General features: G+C 42.3%; 1 protein-coding gene across 8 annotated transcripts in view; it reads left to right on the top strand.

Annotated features, from left to right (window-relative positions):
• Positions 1 to 12,695, top strand: part of GTF2I (general transcription factor IIi) — a 93,125-nt gene extending 80,430 nt beyond the window's left edge. For all 8 annotated transcript variants that reach the window (XM_012640308.1, XM_012640312.1, XM_012640310.1 and 5 more), the window contains 12 exons: positions 2,071 to 2,172; positions 2,654 to 2,719; positions 2,898 to 3,081; positions 4,021 to 4,076; positions 4,638 to 4,718; positions 5,323 to 5,406; positions 5,760 to 5,943; positions 7,514 to 7,542; positions 9,254 to 9,295; positions 10,165 to 10,206; positions 10,696 to 10,771; positions 11,572 to 12,695. In XM_012640308.1, coding sequence (XP_012495762.1) covers positions 2,071 to 2,172; positions 2,654 to 2,719; positions 2,898 to 3,081; positions 4,021 to 4,076; positions 4,638 to 4,718; positions 5,323 to 5,406; positions 5,760 to 5,943; positions 7,514 to 7,542; positions 9,254 to 9,295; positions 10,165 to 10,206; positions 10,696 to 10,754 — 929 coding nt within the window. In that variant the 3' untranslated portion in view covers positions 10,755 to 10,771; positions 11,572 to 12,695. The remainder of the gene's footprint in view (positions 1 to 2,070; positions 2,173 to 2,653; positions 2,720 to 2,897; positions 3,082 to 4,020; positions 4,077 to 4,637; positions 4,719 to 5,322; positions 5,407 to 5,759; positions 5,944 to 7,513; positions 7,543 to 9,253; positions 9,296 to 10,164; positions 10,207 to 10,695; positions 10,772 to 11,571) is intronic.
• The last annotated feature ends 4,261 nt before the right edge of the window (positions 12,696 to 16,956 follow it).

Genomic DNA, 16,956 nt, shown 5'->3' on the forward strand with positions numbered 1-16,956 from the left:
TTGCACCCCTGCACCAGCGCTCGAGTCAACATACAGAACCTCTCCGACAGCCAGGAGGCCCCCCACGTTCCTCAGCAGCCGGTCCTGCCCTCCCCAGGCCGTGGGCAAGCCTTGGTCTGGTTTTTGTCTCCATAGTTTACTCTGGCCTATTCTAGAATTTCATATAAATGGAATAATGGTGTGTGCACTCTTTTTTAGTTGGCTTCTTTTGCTCAACATAATGTTTTTAGATGTATCCTTGTTGTTACATATTTCAGTATTTCCTTTTTATTGCTGAGTGTTCTTCCCTTGTGTGGATCCACCACATTTTGCTTGCACATTTACTTGTTAATGGACGTTTGCATTTGCTGTCGTTGACTAGTAAACATGCTGCGAACCTTTGTGCACAAAGTGCGGCACATGCTTTCCTTCTCTTTGCTGGGTATTTTGGAGTACAGTTGCTGGGCTTTGACTTAAAAAACCTGCCTAACAGTTTTCCAGAGTGCTTACACTTTACCCTCCTACCTGGAACGTGAGGATTCCAGTGGCCTCACATCCTCATGGTACTCAGTATTGGTTTTCTTTTTAATTTAGCCATCCTAATGGACGTATAGTGTTTTCTCACTTAAGTATAAACCACAGTGCCAGTTTATTAATTTAGTGAAGAATAAGATTTTTCTGTGAACTCAGTTGTGTCATCTGACCACGTTTCTTCTGTTCTTGCCCACTTGTGATTGAATGTTTGCTTCGTGAGCTGGGAGCTTAGGCAGGGGTGTTAGTTGGGTAACCTTAGTGGCCTTTTCTAAAACTGTGGTTGTGGAATGTACTGATCTGTGTGGATACACCTGCCAGGTAAACCAGGCTGTGAGAGCCAGCTAGTCCGGGTCCGCATGCTTTCATTACTGTTCTATCTAAGGAAGCTGTGGTTGTTATCTAGGAGTTTTTAAATAAAGACTAGAATGTTGAGGCTTGACATTTTATAGGGAATGGTGTGCTGTGTGTTTGTCGTCACTTGCTCAGATTCATGAAATGATTCACGAAATTCTTATCCACGAGTGTGTTAGAGAGTACTGAGGAGCCACTCTGAAGGTCGGCATCCCAGCTCCACCACGCAGCATAATCAACGCCAAGTCACACAGCCTGTCGCCCAGCTCCTCCGTGGTTACAGCCGGTTTGGCAGTGGCACTGCCTGTGAGGGGTCAACCAGTCACTACACACTGCGTGCTTGGCACGGTGGCCAGTGTGCGCTGTTAGCTAGTAATAGTGTTTCTGCAAAAAATGTTAATGAAGCAACACTCATTTATGTGAAGATAGGCATTGGAAGTAGATACTCACTCCACAGGCAATTGAGGTGAAAGCCTAGAGCCTACACAAACATTTCTGCAAATTGGGAAGTTGGAAGTTTCAGGATGTATCTTAAGAATGTTGGTTATACTCCAAAGAATTCAGATGAAACTTCTCTTCAGTTTTACATTATCTTGACTCTTTTGTTCATACCTTGAAAAATAGCTTACTTTAGATTAAAATGCTTATTGTTTATAAGCCTTAGATGTTCCTGCATTAAGAAACTTCAAGTCCTGGAGTTTATATGCATAACTGGAATTAATACTCATTTTCATTTCATGGCAAACCAACTGATAAACTGTAACATTGTTTCTTAAGTTGTGTTAAGAAATCAATAAAAGGATAAGTCAGAGCCACTGGAAAATCCAAAGGAAAGCTTAATAGTGGGGATAGTGATCCCTAAAGTTGTGCTTATGTTCAACGGTTAAAGGAAAACTATGTAAGCAAACAGGTAACCAAAAATTAGCTGGTTCCGAAAGGGCATGAGAGGAGGCATTGAGTTTGAAGTACCTCACATCAACCAGAAAGCTGATTGCCTTTTGGGTGGAGATGGCAGCGTGTAGGGCTGGAGATGGGAAGCTGGGTGGAGGCCTGTGGAACCAGCAGGAATGCCCATGTTCGTTTCAGCTTAGGTTTGTTTTCTAGCGCAGGCTGGACTTGGAGTGTGTCCTGGAGAAACCACAGGTAGTGCTTCAGCATAATTAAATATGTGTTCATTATGATTTTTTTTTTTTAATTCTCTTTCAGGCCCTAATAACAACAATCCTCAAACCTCAGCTGTTCGAACCCCTACCCAGACTAATGGTTCTAATGTTCCTTTCAAGCCTCGAGGGAGAGAATTTTCCTTTGGTAAATACGCATTTATTTTATTTTTCTTTATGTCATCATTTTAAATAAAAGAAATTAATGGTGCTTTATTTTACCAGGTGAATTTTTTTTTTATTTGGTTAGTCAGTATATATCTCAAAGATTAAAAGCACACACTGTAGAACCAGACTGCCTGGGTTCAAATCTGAGGCTACTTACTACTTTATAACTCTGTGACTAGGCAGGCTGTGCCTCATTTTCCTTATGTGCAGAATGGTGATAACATTACTTCTGCATCATAGTGTTATTATAAGGATTATAAATGTTAAGTCTTTTAAAATACTCAGAACCATAGCTGGCATATAGTAGACACTATAATTTTGAGGGGGTGACTTTGAGGGGTTTTCGTTTTTGTTTTATACTTTGTACTTAAAGATGCACAATAAAATAAGATGAAAAATTCTGCCCTTGTGAATGTGTATTGGAGAGTATTGCAGTTTATCTATGTTGTGTTTTTATGCAGAGGCCTGGAATGCCAAAATCACAGACCTAAAACAGAAAGTTGAAAATCTTTTCAATGAAAAATGCGGTAAGTTTATTTTGAAACATTATTAAAATATGAGGTAGTTTTTTATAAGTAGAAGAAAGGGAGCAGAGTGAAATATTTAACATTTAAGTATTATTATCATTTGAAGTGTTCGGCTTTTTCAGGCTTGAATTTCACCATGCCTCCCATGTTCTGTCCTGTGTGTGCGGCTGTTTTACAGGTGAAGCTCTTGGCCTTAAACAAGCAGTGAAGGTGCCGTTTGCGTTATTCGAGTCTTTCCCTGAAGACTTCTACGTGGAAGGCTTACCTGAGGGTGTGCCGTTCCGGAGACCGTCCACTTTCGGCATTCCAAGGCTGGAGAAGATTCTCCGAAACAAAGCCAAAATTAAGTTCATCATTAAAAAGTAAGTAAATTAAAATGAAACAGGACGGGCCATGAGTTGACACTGGCAGATGGGGACGTGGGTTCTCATTTATGGCAGGGCTAAATTAGCTCTTGAGTCAAAAAAGCTCTTCTCTAAGCTGTACTTGTGTATATGTTTTAAATTTTCCCTAATCAGTTAAAAGAAGGGAAGGAGGGCCTAGAATACCAGAGAGGTAACAACTTCCTACCGCTAAATCTACCCACAGTTGTGTTACTACTGGTGAATGCTGCTGGAATCTAAGCAGTCATTCAGTTTTCTAAATACCTTTTATTTCTTCAACTTAAAGAATATTTTAAATTTCCCCTCTATTTGCTTGAACATCTATGAATTGGGCTAACAATCAAAATAGATAATAATTGAAATTTAAAAGTACATACTGATAATAATTATTTGAAATTAATTGAAATGGACTTTAGATTTTATTTACTTGGTGTAAGGCTTACTTCTGAGTCACCCAGGTATCTGTCAAATAATCAAAGCTGGCCTTGCCGAGCATAATGACCACCTTTTATGCTTCTGGCCAGGTTTGTAGAGAGTTGGCAGCAGCTTCTGGTTCTGCTTCCTGAGTGAGAGACTCTGCTCCTGTTTTCACAGCTCGCCTTGTGTTTCCCTTCTCAAGTCTGGCACTGATTCTTTTCAGGATACAGTCTAACTTTGGGAAGATGATGTCAGTAAAACTAGTGTGAAGAAGGGGGGTTCATAGAAAGGGGTGGGATGGCTGTTAACATCACAATTAGAATTTGTCTTTTTGGATGTATTTCTTTAGACTACCATTTTATTTCTGTTGTTCCATTATTAAGAATTGAATACATACTTACAGAATTATTGATTTTTAAATCTTTTGCTTATTTGAATTTCAGTGTTAGTTTTGTTATTGGATTAGCACATATTTTTTTATTTTTTCACTTTTGTTTCTAGGCCTGAAATGTTTGAGACGGCAATTAAGGAGAGCACCTCCTCTAAGAGCCCTCCAAGTGAGTGTCCTTGCTCTAGAAAACAAACCGTTAGACATGCATTTTGCAGGACTGGGCACGATGACTCACGCCTGTAATCCTAGCACTTTGGGAGGCCAGGAGTTCAAGACCAGCCTGGGCAATACAGTGAGGCCCTGTCTCTACAAAAAAACAGAAAAATTAGCCAGACATGATGGTTCACAGCTGTGGTCCCAGCTAAGATGCTGAGTGGATCACTTGAGCCCATGAGTTTGACGTTGTGGTGAGCTATGATGATACCACTGCACTCTAGCCCAGGCAATAGGGTAACATCTATCTCAAAAAATAAAAAAGAAAGAAATGCATTTGCAGTAGTGGTGAAAGAGCAAAACAATGAAAAACACAGTCTTTCAGGAGGCTTAATATGTTATTAAAATTATAAAACATTCCATGAGAAGAAACAACCCTGAACAAGGTTGAGGCAAAATACTGTCTTATATAGTCTGGATTGTAAGCCCTAGTTCCCTGATTATTAGAGAAGATTTTGACTTTTTTTTTTTTTTTTTTTAACTACAAACTCTAATTTTAAATTTGTATTTTAAGGAAAAATAAATTCATCACCCAATGTTAATACTACTGCATCAGGTGTTGAAGATCTTAACATCATTCAGGTGACAATTCCAGGTACGATTTCTCTGCCTTTATTATGGTTTGTAGGGTCTCTTCAGTTTTTTCAGACTTTCTTAGCACAGATGACAAGAGTTTGCACTAGTTAATTCAGGGACATCAAATATACTTTGAGCTGTCTTGTACTCCTCTTTGGCCCCTGCAGAAGTTGCTGACGAAATATAGTTTATTTCTAAACAGCTCTAGGTAGCTATTACACTTGGCATGAGCTAAAATCTGTTAATCATCCAGATGTCTAATCTGTTCCCTTAAGAAATCTGTATAAAATATCAGGCAGCAGTCTTTATAACACAAATAAGGCTAACACATTTTGAGTTTGGTATTATAATTTTAAACAATTTCAAACTTACTTAGTTCAAAATGCTTAAGTACTCCTAAAATTACACAGATCTCCTAAAAATTTATTTGGAATTAAAAGTCATTATTGATCCGGGCATGGTGGTATGCATCTGTAGTCCCAGCTACTCAAGAGACTGAAGTGAGAGGATGGCTTGAACCCAGGAGTTTGAGTGCAGCCTGGGCAACATATCAAGACCCCATCTCTTGTTTAAAAAAAAAAAGTGCATTATTAAGTTTTTGGCTTTTCTCTTAACTGTTTTAGACGATGATAATGAAAGACTGTCAAAAGTTGAAAAAGCTAGACAGCTAAGAGAGCAAGTGAATGACCTCTTCAGTCGAAAATTTGGTAAGTTTTACATTCGCAAAGTACAGTTTGCAGTAAGCAAAGAGATTGTGTTGTAATAAGATCTTTTCAATAAATGATGGTCAGGTAATTATATTCCTCCTATAAAAAAAGAACTAAAATAAAAAAATGTTTTCTTTTTGCTAGATTTCTTTAATAAGAAAACATTAAATGTTATGCTCTTGCTGGACACTATCAAAGTTAATAGATTAAGGTTCATACTGAGTTTCAAATACGTAAAGATGTTAGTTTAAACAGCAGGGACGGTCTTTTAAATAAATGTTACTCTTGAACTTTTTTCAAATACTTCTTAAGGTGACAAATTAATCTGTGCTTTTATGCTATTTGTCTCACAGGTGAAGCTATTGGTATGGGTTTCCCGGTGAAAGTTCCCTACAGGAAAATCACAATCAACCCTGGCTGTGTGGTGGTTGACGGCATGCCTCCTGGGGTGTCTTTCAAAGCCCCCAGCTACCTGGAAATCAGCTCCATGAGAAGGATCTTAGATTCTGCCGAGTTTATCAAGTTCACAGTCATTAGGTAAGTTAGGGTTTCCTACTTAGTCACAAAAACGTATCTGGAGGTCGTGAGTCTAAGCCATCTTCTAAAGTGCAGTCGTGTGTGGTAATAGAATCAAAGGTACCATGTAATGAAATGAACAAATAAGGTACTTGTTTAGTTACTGTAATACTAGATTCTCTCCTACCTGAGCTATTTTAATTCTTCAGTTTTTATTTTTATTTATTTTTTTTTTTGGAGAGAGAGTCTCGCTTTGTTGCCCTGGCTAGAGTGAGTGCCGTGGCCCTGGGCTCAAGCGATCCTTCTGCCTCAGCCTCCTGAGTAGCTGGGACTGCAGGCATGCGCCACCATGCCCGGCTAATTTTTTCTAAATATATATATTTTTAGTTGTCCAGATAATTTCTTTTCTATTTTTTAGTAGAGACGGGGTCTCACTCTTGCTCAGGCTCGTCTAGAACTCCTGACCTTGAGCGATCCACCTGCCTTGGCCTCCCAGAGTGCTAGGATTACAGGCGTGAGCCACCAAGCCCAGCCTAATTCTTCAGTTTTTAAGGCAAAGAGTTGGCAAATAACGGCCTATGGACTCGATCTAGCCTGCTACCTGTTTTATAGTCTTACAGAGACACAGTTACATCCAGTTGTTTATGTATTACCTGTGGCTGCTGTCTTGTTCCAGTGTACAGTTGAGTAGTTGGGACAGAGACAGCATGGCCCGCAAAGCCTAAAATATTTACTCTCTGGCACTTTACAGAAAAATTTTGCCAGCCTCTGTCTTACAGCGTCTCAGCAGGGGCTCCAGGCCTGATAAGGATTCAGTTCCAAGTCAGTCATTTCTTAGCCAAGTCACTTCTGTTTCCCTGTCTGTAAAATGCAGATGACAATTTTCCGTCTGTAAAATGCAGATGACAATTGTTTCCTAACAGTGAGCTCCTTGGCCACAGAGCAAGAATGATAATTATACCTACCTCTAACTGCATTATGAGAATTACATTCATTAATATCTCCTTGTCACAGTAAGTGACATCTACCTAAGCAGAAATCCCAAGTTATCTTCATTCTTCTCAATTCCAACCCCCTACAAACTTAGCTACCACTGAATCTACCCCATCAGCGCATTGTCAAGTTCCCGCTGTCTCTCGTACAAATCCTTTAGGACCAGCGCCCAGAAATCGCTGCTTTATTGTCTTTTTGAGGCTTGTTCTCATGCGCTCATCTTTCCCCAACCCTCTTTCCCGAAAGATCCCATATTTCTGTCCCACTAATCATGGCCATGCTCTGCACCCTTCCCAGGGGACAGGCAGAAAGCCTTCTTCCCTTAGACCATTTAACTAGATTTGCTCTCTTGCCTTCTCTGTGTCCGTATTTTTCTTTTTTCCTCTCTCTGTATATAACATTTCCTAGCAGTGTTCCACATTAGTTATCCATGTATATCTGGGTCTTCCATAACATTATAAAGAAGTGGATACTGTTTCAGAGTAATGTAGTACATAAGTGACACAGGTTAAATGCTAGTCGAATAAATGAATATACATGTAAATTCTTGTAGAGTAAAAATAAATTTTTATATTATACAAATTGTTTCTCTCTTTAGACCATTTCCAGGGCTTGTGATTAATAACCGTGAGTATTTCACGAAGTCTTTTTTTTCCCTGGGATCTGGGGGTTGTGTGTGTGTGTGTGTGTGTGTGTGTGTGTGTGTGTGTGTGTGCATGCACACGTGCATACGTGCTTAAGTCATTGTGTTGTTTACCTACATCAGTAACCGTGCAAAATAATTGTTTTAGCTCTCAGGAAAAAAACACCAGGCACTTCTTAGATGTAAAATTAGTTAAGTTTCTTAACTTCTCTTATCCTCAGTGTACTCGATCATAAAATGATAATAGTACCTATTTTGCAGCATTTTAGAGCATGTGAGGTCTTTTAGAGTATGTGTAAAGTATCTAAAACAGGTCAGCAACCTCCTGCCTTTTATAAATAAAGTTTTATTGGAACACCATCATGCCCATTCATTTATGGCCAAATTGAGAGGTTTCAACAGAGATTGAGTGACCTGCAAAGCCTAAAATATTTTCTAACTGGCTCTATAAGAATAATTTTGCAGACCTCCAACCTAGAACAACATCTGGACTATAACATGTGCTCAGTGCATAACAATCTATATTTATTATTATTGTGACTACTGTTATTTCTACTATTATATATTAAATAATTACTGTGCCAGAATTTAGTGACAAAGTAGGTCATTTAATGTGATTGAACTTGCTTCTATTAATATTTAAGCATAGTATCTGGCACACATTGGGCTCTCAAATATTATTGAGTGAACGTATGTAAGTGTCCTTCTAATTTCTTAATATATGATTTTAAATAGTATTTCAAGCAAGATTTAATTATGCTAGCATGTTTTGTGTTCTGTTAACTTTATTAGTAAAAATTTACAAAAGTGAGAGTCATCCTTTTCTGATATACCTTTAGCATTTCAGTATTTTTTTTCCAGTTGAAATTATTATTTTAACTCTTCAAGATCCATCTACATTGACTAATCAAAACTAATCAGTTTATTCATTGAAAAAGTAAGCCTGCTCAGTGTCACGTTTAGGACTTTTTAGTGACCATGTTCAGGAAAAACAGTCCTCGGTTTCCCCTGGAATTGGGAAGCCATGTAGTTACTCCTGCTCCCGCTGTTCCTGCCTGCTTCCCACAGTCGACTGTGCCCTCAGCCTTCATTCACCCTCGGGATCACGAATTCAGTTATGCGTCTTCTGCCACCAAGTTTTGAGTTTCACTTTAGTCATAAAATTCACTTGTTTGCTTGGACCACAAACATGAGTTGTTTTTTTTTATAGGCATTTTTAGTATACCCTCTATCTTGGTAGATACGTTATTATTTGGTGATGTCAGTAGTTAAAGAGTTTGAATCATTTTTGTGACATTCAGCTTTTATCATACTAGGGAAAGAAATCCCATAATAATTTTTTTCATTGTGTCTTTTTTATTAATCCCAGTTCGTCTGTCTACTCTACAATTTTTTGTTTCCAAAGAATGTTATATTTTAAGCCTATTTGCCCCTGAATTTATGTTTAAAATGTTCAGTTTTGTTCTCATTCTTGTGCAGTACTGTGTAATAGAGTTATATAGTAATTAGTATGAATTAGTGGTTTTGATGGATGTACCAGACTCTTAATGTTTGCTCCCTTCTCGTCGTAAGGAAAATATGGTACCTGCTATGGCAGAGTTGGAGCATCAGAATAGCAAATGTATGTTAAAATGCTTTTCAAATGTAACAACATGTCATTAAATTATTGCTTAAACTAATCTGCTTTATTTTCAGAATTGGTCGATCAGAATGAGTCAGAAGGCCCAGTGGTACAAGGTAAGTGAAGCAGTTTCATAAAACTCAGAAATACTCCTACTTGCACAGTAGAGCGGATCACATGTAATTGTGAGGCCTCACAGGCTTACAGTCGCCCCCCTTCAAGGAGACTCAGTTACACAGCATATACGCACTTACTCTTTGCATTTGTGATGCGTGCGTTCGAAAGCCTGTACAAGCATAACTCAGGCTGTGGGTCCTAATTGAGAACTGTGGGCTGCAGGCCATGTGAACCCACTATCCTAAGGCAGGAGTAACGTCAGGAACCCCAGGACTGAAGGCGTAGAATGAACTGTCAGAGTAGGAAGGTTGGCTTTCTAACTTCACTCTTCTTGCCATCAGTTTCTAATGACTGCTCTGAATTGGTGAGCCAAATTGTGCTGGGTAGAAACATATGGATTGTGGTGTTTAACGTTCTTTAAGCCTCTCTCTGGAGTGAAGTGAGAGCCCCAAACAGAGCGAGGGATGGGAAAAAAAAGAACAGTTCTTTGAAAAACACGTGGAATGGCCTGCTTCTCTGTGATTCATTGAAAGTAATGAAAGGCTATTATTAGAGTAGTCCAAAGAAGGATGGGGGAAAAAAAGAACATCTTGCTTTCATGATAGAGCAGTGTTAAGATTGTTATTTAAGACCTCAGTTGTGTACGTCAACTTAATAATAACACATTTCAGAAAAATAGGAATTTGGAAGTATAGTTGTTGGTTAATTGTGTGTTTTAGCTCAAGACTCTATGGCTGTTGTTTTATCTTAGACTTGTGCTTTGTGTACAGAGTCTGGTGGGTTTCTCCCCTCTTCCTTTTTATAGGTTCTTTAATTTAAAGCAACTTTTCAACGCTGTTCAAATAATTCTCTATATATTTTTCTTTAGAATCAGCTGAGCCAAGCCAGTTGGAGGTTCCAGCAACAGAAGGTAAAAGGGTAGTCTGGTTGTGAAAATCTGACATTCCTTAAGGTTTTTATTAGGACAAAGGATTAATTGTGTTCTTAAATCTCCTTCATTAGACCTCTATGGTGGTTTTGTTCTTTGGGGTCTGGGTGAATTGGATTTGCAGTTGATGCTGTTGAGATGACTCAGGGCTTATTTTGCTCCATTTTCCCCAGATGACTCTTGGTGAATTCTTGAATGTCAGTTGAATGACTACTGTATAACCTAGATAGTGCACATCCTCTACGTATTACACATACAAGTAATATGACATTTGTTGCTTGGAAAACATAAATAACAAATTTAGAATTTATTGCTAAAGAAACATCGTTGTCTCTAAAAATGTCTTTTTTAGTATTTTGTAATTCTTATTAAATCATGTCTTAATAAATTGTTTTTCATGAGTGGATTTATAACTGAGTAGGTTTGCATTCATAGTGCAATTAATTGATACCATTTTGTTTCTTTTGATAGAAATAAAAGAGACTGATGGAAGCTCTCAGATCAAGCAAGAACCAGACCCCACGTGGTAGACCTCTTTCCTCCTAGGGTAAATCAGCTTCTGTGTCGGGGTTGCCATGTGGGGTCCACCTGAGCCCACCTTGCATATTCATTAGCTCGTGTAATTTCCCTGCTTTAGCCATAAGATGGCTGGCCCCGCCTCCAGAGGATGCAGTATCCAAGCATAAGCCTTACTGGGTGGTTTGAGCTAGAAGATTCAAGCAGAGAGATTTTCCTTGAATTCATATATATCACTCAGTCAAAGATGTAAAAGCACTTTTGCCTTAACAGGAAAATGTTTTGTTTCTAATTGGTAGAGTAAACCTTGTCCTCCTCATTGGAATTCACTGAGTCAGTACCATTATATTGACTTTATCCTTTAATAGTAATGCTACTACCTGCGTAGTCATACTGAGCTGCAAATCCAGTGTTCATCTTGCATAACTGAGTTACAAGTCTGAGCCTCTTATTTCATATTTCTCACACTTGGCCAGGTTATTAATAGTAGGGGTAGCTCTAGACCAAGAGTCCAACAAGCTTGACTCTCAAGTCCTGTTGAACCTCCCTGAGCCTCAGCTGTTTGATGTTTTCATGATAATGACAGGATACAGCTTGACATTAGTTGGTTCTGATCTACACCTTGATAATGGATGTTTTTATCCAGACATTTTTGCTGTAATGGAATTTGCCTTATACTGTCAATTCCTGGACTTTATCATTTTATGAGTACATTTGAATCCAAGTAACTGTTACCAAATTTGTGAATTAAATTGTGGTATTTATGAACGTTAAATTGCTGTAATCAGATTAACCTGTTTGCTTGCTTGTTTGTTTTCTCTCCTATTTTAGCTTAAAGTATCAGTGGTTGAGAAGAGCTTTTCGGACCTGTTACTGCCCCAAGCTGTGTAATATACTTGTATAACAGAAATACCTTCTATACAAACCTTTTTTTCTACTTTTAGATAGAAATGTCTACTTTTTCAGCAGTTCTGTGAATTGAATTAAAGAGCAGAGTGACTGTAGATTTGGAATGGCTGGTTTACTTTGGAATGTATTATAAGGATTTTACAGCAATGCTGGAAAAACGACAGGGAAAATGACAGGGATGAATCTCATCAGATTTTTTTACGTATTCAGCAGAGCCTTCAGCTATGGTGTTTATTTTCCAATCAAGTGAAGATATCTCCTACTGGAACATCTCAGCTTCTGCGGTGAAGAAAAATTCCTGTGATAGTTCAGTTCTTTAGTTTTTCTATTTGAAAAATCATTTAAATGATCCTTTGTTCACGGCTCTCCTTAATGACTGAGTGAACAGTTAGTATCTGTATATTTGACTAAACCTTTTCCTAAGCTTCTATAATGGTTCATATGTTTTTTATCATAATTAAAAGTAAAACCATCTGGATCACCTAACAGTCAGAGGTCAGTATCTCAGCGTGTGAATTACAGAGTAAATAATACAGAGAACCTCTTCCACTTTTACTTTTCGTCCAAATGAAGTGCATGGTGTACCAGAAGTTGAAGATCAGGTATGACTTGGGCAAGCTAGATGACACTACAGCCTCACTGTCCTGTAACCTGTGTGGCATGGAGTCCTCTGGAGCACTGTTCCAGCTCGGGTCAGTCCCACGGGGTTGCCATTGCCGGTGTCATTTTCTGATTCTTGTAACATTGAGGCACAGCGTGAGGAGTGAGGCTAATCCTGCACCCTCTGATATTCTGCGCCATTTGTAGGAGAATCTTACATGTGTTGAGATTTCACAAACAATAAGAGTTGTAAAATACCAGCGCTATGAAAAGGTAGAGTATGTGATGGCATAGAGTTTTCATTAGCTTTATCACTATTCACAATGGAGAATTATATCACATGGTAGCAGAAATAGGCATTTTTATGTGTTGCTTATATTTTACCTCAAATTAAATTGTAGATATAGGGTAATAAATAAAATCCATCCATGCCTTTCACACACTAATTCATTTCTTTCTAAGGTGTTTTCATGGTTATGTCTGGGGAAACTTGCGGGTGGTTTGGTGGTAGGTGGAACGCAGAACGAGGGGCAGGTTGGCGCTGTTCAGAGTTGCAGTGCCTCGCGAGGACACCCGTGTCCGTGCTGTTTCGGAGACCACTGTTGCTCGTCTAGCCTGGGCTGGGGCTGGAGCCCTCGCCTTTCTGTGTGTGATGTGCCAGCTGTGGGGCGGGGGGCAGCTTGAGTGTGGCTTTTGTGATCAAAACTTCCTCCCCATGTAAAGCACAACGTAAGCCCCTCCCACCTAAAACTCACACGCTGGCTCTGGATTCCTCTGTGCTCGCTGCGTAGCCCCTGCCTCCCCGGCGCCCCACGAGTGTGCTCAGGGAAAGCAAGCTGGTTTGACTGTTAACCTGCCAGCCAACGTGAGGAGGCAGCGGCTGCTCCAGTAGGATCTCAGGGTTCTTCTAAGGTGTCCTTAAACATACACTGCTGTGCCACCCTCAGCTGCACTTCCCGGCCGACTCCTGGGGAATCGGCCATCTCCAGACTGCCTTGCAAAGGAGTCGGGCTCTTTACATGGACTTCCTTTAACACACGTTGGTGAGATCGCAGACTTGCCAAGGAGACCTGTGTTCCGTTCCATTATGAGAATTCCATGTCTGTATCTATGTAATTTTATATCTACATACATACATGTTAGCATTTATTGCTAAGCCTGGAGTAGTGTGTGTACCTGTAGTCTCAGCGACTCGGTGACAGAGGCAGGAAGATCACTTGAGGCTGGAGTTCTAGTCTGGCCTGGGCCACACAGCAAGACCTGTCTCTCTCTCTTTTTTTTTAAAGGGCACTTATTTAGAATGTTCTCAGGTCTGCTGAATGCATCAATTTCTTACTCTGGAAAACAACACAGAGGCAGACTACCATATCTTCCTCTTGATAACTTAACATTCTCCTGTCCTACCAGCATCTCCTTTAAAGTAAACAGGCCCAGTTCCCTCAGGACATGCTGAAGAAAAAGAAACAAAAAACACAAAACAAAAAATTCACTGTTGCTGCGTCCATATTCCGGAAGAGCATCGAGGTGGAGTTAGTCGTCGTTAACTCCTTGGAGCTTTTACATGTTTCAGCCCTCGCTGTTCGCTCAGTAGTCTGGATTGAAAAACAAAATGTAGTTCAACTAGGTCTCTTCAGCAAATCTAATGTGCTATTTTTTCTGAAACGATTTCCTGATTCCATAGTAATTCAAGGTTGAATACAATTATTTTACCAGGTTACGTAGTAGAGTGATTAAGAACAAAGGCTTTGTGACCAAATCCAAACTCCACTTGGGGACAGCTGTTACCTGGAGTAAATTCCCATCAGAAAAGCTGTCAAACCAGAGATGGCTACAGCCCAGGACTGTATGAATTACACCCTGTCGGCCGAGTTGTGCCTAGTGCCAACTCTTACTCCAAGTCTGTCTCTTCAGTGGCGAGGAAACCAAAGCTTTGTTCCTGGAGTGGCCTCTGCCCTGGGGCCCGCAGAGCAGGGGGAGAGGGCTTGAAGGAAGGGCCAGCAACTCGTCTGCCCGCAAGTGCTGAAGCCAGAAGGTTTCGTCTGATGGGAAGTCTTTGCATTCGCCTGTCCCACCCAGACTCACCAGTGCAGGAGTTCGTCGTTTTACAGTCAACACATTGTGTGGTGCCTTAATCTTTTAATTAGTGTAGATCATCTATGATGTGTCGAGTGAGGTTTGGGGGATTGTTCAGGAACTGTATACACTGGGAAGTAGGTGCCCCCTTCTTGGAGATGTAGGGACAGGACTTGAACCCAGGTTTCGGTGTCCTAGAATTTTCTGTCTAGAGCAGACACCACTTCGCTTTTGCAGCAGGTGTATTCTGAGCATCCTTCTGGCTCCCATTTCTGCCCCTCCACCCCCGCCCCAGGCCAAAAGGTCCCTTGGAGAGGAAAATTAAGTGACCTTGCTAGTTTCCACATAACACCCCAAAGCCCTGGTCTAAGTAAATTCAAGGGACTTGGTTGGCTTAAACATTAACGGGCAGCCAAAGCCCTGGTCTATGTAAATTCAAGGGACTTGGTTGGCTTAAACATTAATGGGCAGATAATTGTCACACACTTAATGGAGTACTCACCACCTTCCTACGTGGAAAGCCTGAGTTTCAGGATGTGTGTTTTCAGAAGGTGAAGATTCCCCAAGATGCCCTTGTTATCCTATGATGGGGAAGAAGGAGACTTTAGGCTGCTCTCTTTCGTGTGGCAGCTCTTAACACCTGGAACTGCCCGAGCATCGCTGGTCTCCGCCTCCACCCCAGTCTGAGCAGGACCCTCCGCTTTCTGTACTTCGCCTCACAGCCGCCAGCTTTCTTGCCTCAAAGGGCAGGTTTGAAGGCAGTTCGCAGCTGATCGTAGCAATCACAGGTCCCTAAGTTGATGACAAAGGGTGGGTGGAACTCAACCTGGAAACGGGTTAAAAACCACCCCAGGATTGACTGGCCTGGAGTTTCCCCTGGCTACCCTGTCGCTGTAAAGGGGACATCCCTTCCTGCCCTACCCCCCCACCACCTGAAAGTAAACTTGTTTTTGAGGAAGTATCAGGGAAGTTTAGCACTGAAAACAAGCTGTGATGCAACACTAGTTTGTAAAGGTGTTTGTTTGTAGCAGGTTTCTGGAGCAAGAATAGGGCATTTGGTAATACCAATTTCCTGCCTGCGCACCAGGCTGCGGGTGCTCAGGCTCCCTAGAGCAGGAGTGACCCCCATCGAAGCCATGCCCCTGTCAGTGCCCCAGGGCACACAGTGAGACCCCAACCAGGGGCAGCGAAAGAGCAGAGGCCCACTTGCCAGAACCCTGGGTGCCACAGGCTGTGAAGTCTAGGTAAGCCCTGAAAGGATCTGTTGAATCCCTGCTCTATGATTTAGGCTGAAATTGTCCTCTCCCTTTTGGTGACTAAACCCTCTGGGAAAGCCTGTTGCTGGGACGCTGTCTAGAGGCACTCAGAGTGGCCCAGCATTTGACACAGGTCACAGGCTGTTGGGAGCCCTGGCCACGGGACAGTTGAGCTTCACACCAAACAGGCGGGGACAGCACCTATGCGTGGGTGTCAGTTCCCAGGTGGGCTTCGCGGGGCTCATGCTTGAGACCCAGCGGACTTGTGAAGGTACCTGAACCGAGAACACAGCCGCAGGGCCTGCGGTGGTTCCATGGTGCCCCACGAGTGTCTGCTCCCGTAGGTGGCATTCTCATTCAAAGCCCAGTTTGAACAGCAAGAACCCGCCCTGCCTGCTGGCCGGGCAGCCTGTGTCCCCACCTCTGCCCCACTGCACCCGCTCCTCGCGAGAATCAGCATTTGCCCAGCTCGTCCTCAGCAGACTACGAAGTAGGTGCAGCTGTTGTGCCATTGAAAACCGGGCCGGCGCTTGAATAAACTTGCCAGGGCCGCACGACTAGGCGTGGAGGAGCCGGGGTTCGGAGGGGTCTGCATCGGCTCCAGGCCTCACAGCCCACGGCCCAGCGGTCACCGCCCACATGTTCTCCTGCTGGGCCTGGGCCTCTATCTGACTCCCCTGAATGCCCCTCCGACGCCCCCAGGCCAAACCCTGGAGGGCAGAGTCTAGGGGAGAAGGGAATTCCTAGGGCCGTGGTCAGGTGTGCCCTGAGCCGGCCTCCTGAGTGCTGGCAGCTGGTTCCCTTCTGGTGTGGCCGAAAGGTTCATCCCTGGCCAGGCCGAGCCCACCCCAGGTCTGCTTTTGCTGAGAAAGGAAGAGAGGTCCCTGGGGAGGCAGAGAATAAGGGCGTGGCCCACGTTTGGCCCAGAGACACCTGCCGGCCATTACAGCCTCAGCCGCACACACCACTGGGTACACAGGTGCCTGGGGCCCCGTCCTGCTGCCCTAGGCACTGGGGAGAATGGGCCTGTGGACTGGCCCAGGAGACGTCACACAGGGCCTGCAAAGGGGATCCTGGCAAGAAGGGGCAGCAGGAGAGGTTTAAGGTAGACCTGAGAAAGAACTGCCACACATGAAGGCTGATTTATTTCAATCCTGGGAAGTCCGAGGTTCCCCTGGTGACAAAGATCCCATAGGGCACCGCCTGGGCCTCACACCCTGATGCCAAGCCGCTTTCCAAACACTGTCTGTCTCCATTGGCCCAGCCCTGGGGATTTCCTGGCTAAGGAAGTGGCCAGCCCAGCCCGTCTGGAGGAGGCCAAGTGGCCTGAGGGTAGAGATGATGGCATCTGGAGAGAGACCAGACGGGGAAGCCCTGC

This window comes from Propithecus coquereli, unplaced genomic scaffold (assembly GCF_000956105.1).
Source record: "Propithecus coquereli isolate 6110/MARCELLA unplaced genomic scaffold, Pcoq_1.0 Scaffold150, whole genome shotgun sequence".
NCBI lineage: Eukaryota > Metazoa > Chordata > Mammalia > Primates > Indriidae > Propithecus > Propithecus coquereli.